General features: G+C 36.1%; 1 protein-coding gene across 1 annotated transcript in view; it reads right to left on the bottom strand.

Annotated features, from left to right (window-relative positions):
* Window positions 1–1,642: 1,642 nt before the first annotated feature.
* DLAT (dihydrolipoamide S-acetyltransferase) overlaps window positions 1,643–11,636 on the bottom strand; it is a 30,553-nt gene continuing 20,559 nt past the window's right edge. Inside the window, exons 11-14 of the mRNA XM_055306738.1 lie at window positions 8,539–8,654; window positions 4,817–4,979; window positions 3,968–4,104; window positions 1,643–3,125 (exon numbers count right to left, since the gene is read on the bottom strand). Of these exons, the coding sequence (XP_055162713.1) occupies window positions 2,996–3,125; window positions 3,968–4,104; window positions 4,817–4,979; window positions 8,539–8,654 (546 nt within the window). The 3' untranslated portion in view covers window positions 1,643–2,995. The remainder of the gene's footprint in view (window positions 3,126–3,967; window positions 4,105–4,816; window positions 4,980–8,538; window positions 8,655–11,636) is intronic.

Raw genomic sequence — 11,636 nt, 5'->3', positions numbered from 1 at the left:
AGAAACTAATACAGTATATAGAATAGAAACAATTGCTGTGTGATATTTAAAAACAAGTAACTTTCTTAAACTTGGTCTGGATTTGAATTCTCCCAGCAACAGGTAACTTACCATCTGAAACATTTTCTAAAACTGTATGATGTTCTAAAGTTAACGTATCCTCAAGAAACTGATCCCTCAAAAAACTTGGAATGCTTTCGCTTTACATTCTCTTCTACAAAATCATTGTCAAAACGTGTCCTAAAAACTGCCATACCTAACCACATAGAACTGGTTGAATTTCTGCTCTGGTATTCTCAGCCCTTGTCAGCAGCTAGGTGTTTGTGTACTCATTAGTAAAATGCATCTCAAGATCTAACATGCTTAATTTTTAATTTACATTCTTGTTATTTTCCAAAATATTTTACTTATTTCAGTGGATTTTTATAAAAACTTCTCCTCCCTCTCCCTAAAAATGCAAAACTTTGCCTAGGAAGAACATTAATAACTGTGGAATAGTTTAATCTGAATCTTACCAAGATTTTTCTCCCTTGAAACTGGAATTTGAGATGCTAAACCAGATTTTTCTACAACCTTGGTTTTATTTTTTTTTTTAAGATTTATTAATTTGAAAGTGCCTAAGCAGGGGGAAGGGGCAGAAGGAGAGGGAGAGGAAAAACAGACATCCCATGGAGCGCAGAGCCCAATAGGGGCTCAAATCTCACCATCTGCACATTATGACCTGAGGTGAAACCAAGAGTTGGACACTCAACTGGGTGCCCTTACAAACTTGGTTTTAGAGAATTATCAGTAATGATTATTTTCCCAAATATTCCAGGGCTTGTGCATTACTAGATGAATACTCCTTGCAACACATTCATATGATCTCTCAGGCTAGTTAACTGCTTTTTCAGACCATGCCTTGGGATAACGTAACTTCACTCAAAAACCTCAGGGTTGTGGTAAATATCTAACAGGGCCAGACTATGCTTTTATCTTGCTATGTGGCACACTCCACCATGAGGTGCTTCAGTAACTCCCAAGAGCTTTAAGTGTTAGATTATATCCTTTATTTTACTAATTCCACATGCTTAAAATGCACTTGTATTAAGAGTATACACATATATATAGCTATCTCTGGCTTTAATCATTTAATGTGAAAAATAATTATCAACTCATCAAAAATTAGACAAGACACACTGAAAACATAGTTTAATTTTTAAATAATTTCAGCAAAACTTTTAACTTTTTGCTTTCAATTCTGGTAAGAGAAATAGACTGAATCCAGATTTAGATTATACCTCAGATTAATTTTTAATTCAGAATAATTTTTATTAGGAGACAACTTTTATTTTTCTTTCAAGGGAACAACAGCCATATAAGCATTTGCCAAGAATGAATTATCTTTGAAGTTTTATGTATTTGAACCAGACGTGGCTCAGATTGATGGTCCCTTGTGATAAGCTTATTCCTTCTGCATAATCTTCAATTCAAGCTAACATTACTAATTACCAAAAAATCAATTTAATGTACTGCTTTTATAATAATACAGCAAGGGAAATATTCTGAAATATATGCAGTGTCACTTGTGCACCATGTAATAACATTTAGAAATAGATTCCACACTGAAAGACCTAAATTCCAGGGGACTGCTCCACACATATACAAAGAAACACCGGTCAGATTTATTTTAAATAGTCATAAACAATTCCAAATATTTATGAAAGCACATAAATTCAATAGAAAGTCTGGAATTATGATGTTCCAAATTCATTTTTATTATCCTGAATATCACCTCCTCCACTTCCCCTCCCCTAAGAAGAAAGGCAAATCGTAACAAAATGGAAAAAAATATTTAGGCTGATAAGGCAGCAAGCAACCTAAATTATTTTCTCTCCAATAAAATTTTAGGACTTTCTATTATACATGAGACAACACTGGGTGGAAAAAACAGAACACTTTTGAACACACTGAACATTTTTTACTTTATCCAAGTAGAAATGACCACTTTACTCTTTTAGCTCTCCCAACTGCTTACCAATGTCTCTCACTCTTCCTTTCAGACAGGACTTGGTGATAAATGGACTTTGGCACATATCTCACTAGAAACCATATTTTACATATATACACTTATTTCAGTTACTTGATACAGTTTTCCAAAGTTATTTGAGTAACAGATTCTGAGAAGTTCATTTGCAAGTAACCACCAGTTCATCTTGGAGGAATAATTTCTACTTTCTTTTAAATTCTATAAGCATATTATTTTATTTGAATGTAATTTTAAATTCTCTCAGAATTATAAGTGTAAGTCATTTAAATAAATACCCACACAAATTCTCATTTATACCAAGTAGCTGGTTTATATTTGTATATTCATTTCAAGAGGTGAAAACAACCATTTCGGGATTCATAGAAAAATAAAGGACAGTTGGTTGAAGAAGTCTAAGAAAATGTTAACTTTAAAATTTTTACTTAATTTCCTTAAAGTTCTCTACCCTTCCCATCCGTGATAAACCAAGATCATGTAACAGAAAAATTCAAATTAGGGTTGAATTCCAAAATCAAGCTTTAATTCAAACCCTTAATCCAAGAGAATGAGCTTCTTTCCTTGACTTCTCTTTCCCTCAAATCTGAGCAAAACATTTGAGGCAATTACATTTCAAAACCTCAAGATTTCATCCAGATTACTTTTATGTATCTGTTTCAACAGGGAACCACAATTCTACCTCTACATTTCCCAATGGAAGTACTTAGCACCAAAGGGCCAGGCCACATGTTCCCCTGACTAGGAATACACAGCTCAAAATCTGGTGTTCATTAAATGTGTACAATATGTGGGTGTAATTGGCATTTAAAAGAATTCAGTAATGCCCATTACAAATAACTTATCTGGACAGACTCAAAAATAACTGGTTAAAACTTTAAAATAAAAAGAACCACCTGTGTAGTAACATATATGTATCTTGGTAAGAATGAACCACTGTGACCTGGGAGAGTCTAGAAATTCTTGGGTTAATTATAACAACATGGTGATAGGTTTTTCAAGGTACTTTCTAAACTCAGCAAGCCACTGGGCTCCAACTGCTCCATCCACAACTCGATGATCACAACTGAGTGTAACAGACATCATGCTAGCCACATCAAATCTAGAAAAAGATAAAAAACATTATTCGGTATCCTGAAAGCAATCACTAGCTTTTAGCCAGTAACCAACCCAAATGCCACCTCCAACCAGGTAATATTATTTTCCACCTACTCTTTATGTACTATACACCTCTACCTCACCCTCTAGATTGACAGACCAAACAGCCATCTGGAGCATGGGCTGGCAAACTATAGTCCCTATTCAAATCCCACCAAATGCAAGTTTTCTGGAATTCATTTACATATTGCCTATGTTTGCTTTCTCACTACAATGTCAGAGTACTTGCAACAGAGACCATGACTCAGAAAGCCTAAAATATTTACAATCTGGCTCCATGAAACAGTATGCTTCACCTCTGACCTATAGTAAATAAGGCTTCCCATCTCAAATAGGATTAACTGCATTTAGTAACAGAAGAGTTGCTGCCCTAAGAAACTTCATTCTATACTTAACATTCTATACTAAAGTTCCAAAAGGCCAAGCCAATAATTAATTATAAAACTGAGACTTAAAAAACAGGTATAATATGCAAACAAACAAAAAAATACAACCACCACCACCAAAACCCAAACAGGTATAATGTAATGAAAATGAACTTCAGGGGATCCCTGGGTGGCGCAGCGGTTTAGTGCCTACCTTTGGCCCAGGGCGTGATCCTGGAGACCTGGGATCGAATCCCACGTCAGGCTCCCGGTGCATGGAGCCTGCTTCTCCCTCTGCCTATGTCTCTGCCTCTCTCTCTCTCTCTCTCTCTCTCTGTGACTATCATAAATAAATAAAAATAAAAAAATAAAAAAAAAAAACGAAAATGAACTTCAAACTCCCTTTTATTTTGTTACTTACCCTTTTTCATTATCTGCTGGAACCAATCTATCCTCTGAAGCACCAATTGCCAAAATACATGCTTGAGGTGGGTTAATAATAGCAGAGAAGTTCTTAATTCCAAACATTCCTAAATTGGAGATTGTAAAAGTGCCACCCTAGAGAACAAGAGATTAAAAATAGATCATATTAACTGCCTGTCAACATAGGCCAGAAAAAAAGACAAATATTCTGTGGAAAGACCTTAATCTTAGGAAAGGCCTCTTAACTACCATAAAAAAAAAAAATTTAAAAAGGAAAACAGGGAGCACGAGGTAAAAGATGTGACTTAGCTTGACTATGATCATCTCACAATGTATACATATATCAAAACATCAAGCTGTACACTCTGAAAATATACAATTCTTATTTGCAATTTATTAATAAAAGCTGAAGTGGGGGAGGCAAGCCTGAATTATGAGAAAATATATAACCATTAGAGTATGAACATAAGTCAGTTAGTTGTGCAGCTTTTGCAAACTGCTGGAAAATGTCTTTTTAGCTTTTGATAGGGTATTCACTTTTTATTTTCAGGGACTTGTATCACGAAGAATATAAGGCAGAATCAAAGGTGGAAAATGCAATAAAAGCATTATGCTATCTCTCCCTTTTAAAAAAGATTTTATTTCACACACACACACACACACACAAGCAGAGGGGAGGGGCAGAGGGAGAAGGAGAAACAGACTCCTCAATGAGCAGGGAGCCTGATGTGGAGCTCGATCCCAGGACCCTGGGATCATGACCTGAGCCAAAGGCAGATGTCTGGGATTATGCCACCCTTAAAATTAATGTAATTCTTAACATTCAGAAGGGAAATAAATACCTTACCTGGAACTCATGAGGCTGTAGTTTACCCTCTCGTGCTTTGGTTGCTAAAGAAACAACATCATTAGCAATAGCTTCCAGTCCTTTAATATGTGCATTAAATACAATAGGTGTAATGAGTCCTGCAGGAGTGCTGACTGCAACACTGACATCCACGACATGGTTTCTATTTCAAAAAAAAAAAAAAAAAAAAAAGGAAAGGAAATTTCAATAATCATCAATATTTATTAAGAGCTCATGTGCAGATTAAGCAAGAATACTGATATTTACCTCAGTTTGGGCTACTGTTTAGCCAGTAGCGTACCTTTCCTGGTTTTGACATTTTGCTACACCCATTTCTTAACTTGGACTTTTAAAAAACGAACGAGATATGTGTCAGTAGGCTGACTTCATGTGTGCTTTAACTGCCTTGCACCTGCCTTGCCTGATACATGGGTGCAGGTGGAAAAGGCCCAGCATTCAGTAAGGATTACACAAAAAGAAATTCCTGGATTCTGAGATGAAGTAGACTGTTTGGAGCTGAGTCTGCAGAGTTTGAGATAGAGGAAGAGTGGAGGGAGAGGACTCTCTTGTGGGAGAAACAGGAGAACTCAGGATGTAGGGTGGTAGCATCTCAGAACATTAAAAGTAAGTTTCCTACTCTGTATTATGCCATGGGTACCTTTGCATCTGAGTCCCTTCTCAGAATAGATATTTTTAACACAAAATAATTACCAAAATAACTAAACAAAAAACAACTATATAGAAATTCAATTACCACTATTTAAAAAACAAAACTGTGATGTAGTATTAACTCAATAACAAGATCTGGCAAGAGGTCTAATAATTGATAAAATTTTGAAGTAGTGATAAGCAAAAAACACTCTTTTAAAATGACACCTGCAAAACCTACAATCTGATATGAAAATAAGTGATTTTTATTGGTCACCAGCACAAGTACTATTAATAATACCTCTTTGATTTGTTCCTTATGTTTACAGTAGGAGAAAATGCCAAATTTCAGTTAGAGGTAGTGGAAGGGATTATTTATTCCCCCTCATCCAAGTTCCCAAATTATTCTTAAATTGTATCAACAGCCTCCTTGGAGTTTGTGTAAGGACGCCTGCAGGAGTGTTCTGCAAGTGAGAAAAAATTAAAACTTCTCATGAAGGAAGAACTCCAGCTACTTCTAGGCACAAGTTTTAGAATATTATGGGTATCATATCCCTCAGTGTGGCCAAGCTGACCAGGGGTATTTGTGGGACTGTCACTTGCAAACACAAGAACCTGTTCAAACAGCACTGTGTCCCTTGGCAGCTACCGCGGTTGGACTCTTGCCAACGTATCACACAGCAAATACTGCTTTCCTAATGATCCTGTATTAAAAAAAGTCTTCCTCCTAAGAGACTAATAAGCACGGTGTTTCTTATCTTGTTCACCACTGAATATAGTAAACAGTACAAATTCAATAAATATTTGTTGAATGCCTATATAAATGAATGAAGGGCATTTGATAGCAATTAATGAACAATTCAGAACTTGCCCTGCAACCTTGATCTGCTCATCAAAGAGGTGTTTTCTTCAATGCTCTTAAAAGGTTAAACATTAATTTACCCTATGACCCAGCAATTCTACTTCAACTCAAGAAAAATAAAAATGTTAAGTCAACACTGAATTGTTACATAGATGTTCATAACAGCTCACTAAAAGATGTATCTTTGTCTTAATCTTAGAATCTATCAATGAGACCTTACTTTATATATATATATATATATTTATTTATTTGAGAGAGAGAGAGAGAGAGAGAGCACGCGCATGAGTGGAGGGAGAGGGGCAGAAGGAGAGGGAGAAGCAAACTCCCCGCTAAGCAGGGAGCCCAATGGGGGGCTCCATCCCAAGACAGTGAGATCATGACTTGAGCCAAAGGCAGATGCTTAACCAACTGAGCCACCCAGGCGCCCCATCAATCTGACCTTATTTAGTAAAAAGATCTTTGTGGGTTAATTAGGATCTTGAGATGAAATCATCCTGAATTATCTGGGTGGTCCCTGAATCCAATGCCAAGTGTCCTTGTAAGAGACAGAGAAGAAGGCCATGTGAGGTTAGAGTTATGTTGCCATAAGCCAAGGAATGCTAGAGCTACCCAAACTGGAAAAAGCAAGGAAGATTCTCCCCTAGAGCCTATGGAGGTTTGCAGCCATACTAACACCTTGCTTTTAGACTTCAGGCCTTCAGAAGTAGGAGAGAATAAATTTTTGTTTTAAGCCACCCATTTTGTGGTCATTTATAATAGAGGCCCTAGGGGGTGCCTCCCAGGGTCCTGGAGTCAAGTCCCGTATCCTCTCTCTGTGTGTCTCTCATGAATAAATAAATAAAATCTTTTATAATAGAGGCCCTAGGAAATAATATAGTCCATAAGGAATAGTTAGACCCTCAGATGTTCTCTAAGAGATGGATGACCAAGCAAAGTAGGTTACCTGTTATGTTTGACAGGCTTGGAAAATGGTTTAGTGTTCTCTTGGAAACTTTTAGAAAGAACTGATGATGAAGGAGTGCATAGCCCCTTCTTAGACAAGCATTAAGATCAGTTTGGTCAGTATTCACAGCATACACGTCTTAATCATAAATAATATTTTCATAGGCATAAAAATATTAATACTGCTTTATCCAGAATTTGTGCTATAATCGATTTGACAGGATAACAGAGTGTGTGTGTGTGTGTGTGTGTGTGTGTGTGTGTGTAGGGTACAAAAAAGCTAAATTTTAATCTTCACTGATATCAAATCAGATGATAAAATGAAAAATCCATAAAAGGCAACAGGAAAATGTTATTTAATAATATGAAGGTAGAGGTGCCTGGGTGGCTCAGTCGATTAGGCATCTGACTCTTCATTTCAGCTCAGGTCATGATCTCAGGGTTGAGAGATCAAGCCCCATGTCAGGATCCCTGCTGAGCAAGGAGCCTGCTTAGGATTCTCTTCTTCTCCCTCTCATGCTCTGCCCCTGCTCATGCTGTCTCTAAAAATAAAATCTTAAAAAAAAAAAAAAAAAGTTGCATTTGCCTCTTGAGAGTAGACCACAGATTAAAAGTTAAGTAGGTCACTGTAAGCCACAAAACAATATTCTCATGTATATACTATTATTTTATATAATATAAAAAAATCTACATAGTAGAACAAAACTAGGTGCAGAAGTCAGAATCTTGATTCCAATCACAGTTTTGCTACTTACTATAACACATTAATTCAAGCAAAGTTATTTACTCATTGAACCCTCAGTTTCTTCACCTGTAAAATAGAAGTGAAAGCCCTAGTTCATAAGGTGGTCCTAAGGATTAAAATGAGACATGGGAAGACACTGAGCACCATGCCACTCACAATGCCACCATAATATTAACAAATATGCTTCTTGGTTTTGTTTTCAATTTGCTCCCATTAGAATTCAGCAGAACTAATTGGTGAGCAAAAATCATTTCAACCCTGCTTTATAACAGTTATCAACTTAATTATTCACATCTGTAAACTTATCTGCCTCTCTAAACACGTAGAATTTGTAGTCTTCACTAAGTAAATTTAGCCTTATCTTATAAATAGTTTTACATTGTTTTCAAACTGTTTTGCCTATGGAAGTCATCTCCCTCCCTGTATTCCATTTCTCCTTATCCCCTATATTCCTAGTTACATGTGAGATAGCACAAGAAATCTGCTGGTGGATACATATACTTTGACCAGCAGTATCTTACTTACTGTCTTATAACTGTGTCCAGCCAAGAGGAATTTGCTTCAGGAACTTTTAAACATGCCAAAGCTGAAGCTTTTATGATGAAGTCATTGACAGAAATTTTGCTTCTCCCTTCTAACATCTGCAAAGACAAGAAACCATTGTAGTTTCTTAAACTCTCTTCCCAAACACTGAAACATAACCTCTGGCAGGGACCTGGGGGGAAGAATACAAATGTCCTGAGGTATAAAGGATGAGATGAAATTAAAAGTTGGTTTTTTCATCTTTTTAATGTAGGTCTTTTTGTAGGTCTTTAATGTAGGTCTGTAGCTATAAGCCTCCTACTAAGTCCTGCTTTAGCAGTATCCCTTAAGTTATGGTATGTTATGCCTTCATTTTCACTTATCTGAAAAAACCAAAAGTTGGTTCCGTGAAAAGATCAACAAAATGATAAATGTTCAGCTAGACTGACAAAGAAAAAAGAAGACTCATATTCCTAAATCAGAAATGATGTGGGACATTACTACATAACCTACTAAATAAAAAGGATTGTAAGGTAATGCTATGAACAAATTATCCCACAAATTAGATAATTTAGATGAAATGGAAAATTCCTAGAAAGATACAAGCTGCCAAAACTGAATCAAAAAGGAATAGAACCTCTGAATTGATCTGTAACTAGTAATAGAGACTGAATAATTTTAAAACTACCCACACAGAACACTTAGACTTAGACCCAGATGACTTCCCCAAATGGTGAATTCTGCTAAACATCTGAAGAATATCAATTCTTCACAAAATCTTCCAAAACACAAAAGAGGGAGCACTTCCTCACTCATTCTGACACACCAGTAGTAACCCAATACCAAAACCAGAGCAAGATATCACAGTAAAAAAACAAAAAACAAAACAAAAAAAAAAAACAAAACACAAAAAACAAAACCCAGGAAAAATAAAACTCAGACAAATACCTAGGAATACAGATCCAAAAACCCTCAAAAAAATTCTAGCAAACCAAATCCAGCAATATATGAAAAGGATTATTCACCACAGCCAAATGGAATTTGTCCCAGAAATGCAAAGTTGGTTAACATCTGAAGATCAATTAATGTAATAATGTCAGAATATAGGACAAAAATCACATGACCATCTCAATAGACACAGAAAAAGCTTCTGACCAAATTCAACTACCACTTCATAAAAAGGAATTGAAAGGAACTTCCCACATCTCATGATAAAACAGATCTACAAAAGTCCCACAACCATCATCATTGTACTTTAGTGAAAGACTTACTTCCTCTTAAGATCAAGAACAAGACAACTTCCAGTCAACATTTTACTAGATGTGCTAGCTGAAGAAGTTGGGTGAGAAAAGGAAATAAAAGACATCCAAATTGGAAAGGAAAAAGCAAAATTATCTCTATTTGGAGATGACATGATTTTGCATATAGAAAATCTTAAAGAACACTAAATATAAAACAAGGTTTTAGGATACAAGAGCAATACACAAAAATCAACAGTATTTCTATATAATAGCAATAAACACTCTGAAAATGAAATTTATAATAGTATTAAAAAGAATAAAATATCTAGGAATAAATTTAACAGAAGAAGTATAAAAACTTATACTTGAAAAACTGTACAAATTATTGAAAGAAATGAAAGAAGACCTAAATAAATGGAAAGACACTCCATGGTCATGGAGTAGGAACAGTGCTAAGAAGACAATACTCCCCAAATTATTTACAGATTCAATGAAATCCCTATTCCTACAGGAAATACCCAAAACAAGCAAATCTAAGACAAAAAGTAGGTAGTGATTATCTAGGGTTGGGGAAGATGGGAGGATTGGAGTGGGGGCTAAGGTAATGGGAGAATGATTTCATTTTGGGGTGACGAAAATGTTCCAAAATTCATTGTAATGGTCACATAACTCAGGATATACTAAAAGCCACTGAATTGTAAACTTTAAGTGGCTGAATAGTATATGTGAAATGTACCTAAATAAAACTGTTAAAAAGAATAAAATAATACACTGGATGTATATTTTTCATGTCTAATTTTCAAATAGATTATAAAATAGCTTTACCATTTTGCCAGTAAAAGCATGCAATCATCTTTAAGCCATATAACCAGTTACTACCTGTTAATGCTTCTTGCTTTATTCATTCATGCATCTAATATTTGAGTACTCTGTTCTAAAAATCCCTGGATATAAAGCAGTGGGAAAAAATGGGTAAAAATTCTACTCTTAGGGATCTTACATTCTAAAGGAGTAGACAGATAATAAATAAATGAAATATATAATATGTAAGATAATGTTAAAGAGAAAAACAGAGGAAAAGAACTAATGGGAAAAACTTATTACTCACCCCATTCCTCTTCCCTTAATTTTAGAATAAGGTAACCAGGGAAGACGAGAGAAGGTGATACTGAGTCAAATCCTTAAGGTGGTAAAGGAAGAAACCAGGTGGATGCTAGGGGAAGAATATTCCATGCAGGGGGAACAGTACGTGCGGGACTAAAGTAGGAATATACAGGCAGAGTGTCGAGGAACAGGAAGACAATTTTTTTTGAGCAGAATGAGCAAGGAGTGGAGTGGAAAAGCAGGAGGTCAGAGAGGTTATAGATAACCTGTATAATGCTGAGTGCCACTGGCTTTTACTTTTCACTTCTTTGAAAACATTTTTCATATCTCCTCCTACTCAATTCTTTTTTTTTTTTTTTTTTTAAATTCATGAGACACAGAGAGAGAGAGAGGTAGAAACACAGGCAGAGGGAGAAACAGGCTCCCCGCAGGAAGCCCGATGCGGGACTTGTTTTGGGAACCCAGACCATGCCCTGAGCCAAAGGCAGACACTTAACCAGAGCCACCCAGGTGTCCCTCCTACGCAATTTTTTTTTTTTAAAGATTTTATTTATTCATGAGAGACACAGAGAGGCAGAGACACAGGCAGAGGGAGAAGCAGGCTCCATGCAGGGAGCCCAATGTGGGACTCGATCCTGGAACTCTAGGATCATGCCCTGGGCTGAAGGCAGGCGCTAAACCGCTGAGCCACTGGGGCTGCCCACTTATGTCCTTTTTAAAAAGCATTTTGCCTTTATGATATTCCATCAGTATAAT

Source organism: Nyctereutes procyonoides, unplaced genomic scaffold (assembly GCF_905146905.1).
Source record: "Nyctereutes procyonoides isolate TBG_1078 unplaced genomic scaffold, NYPRO_anot_genome, whole genome shotgun sequence".
Taxonomy (NCBI): Eukaryota; Metazoa; Chordata; class Mammalia; order Carnivora; family Canidae; genus Nyctereutes; species Nyctereutes procyonoides.
Note: the sequence above shows the minus strand (reverse complement) of the source record. Positions and strands in the feature narration are given on the sequence as shown.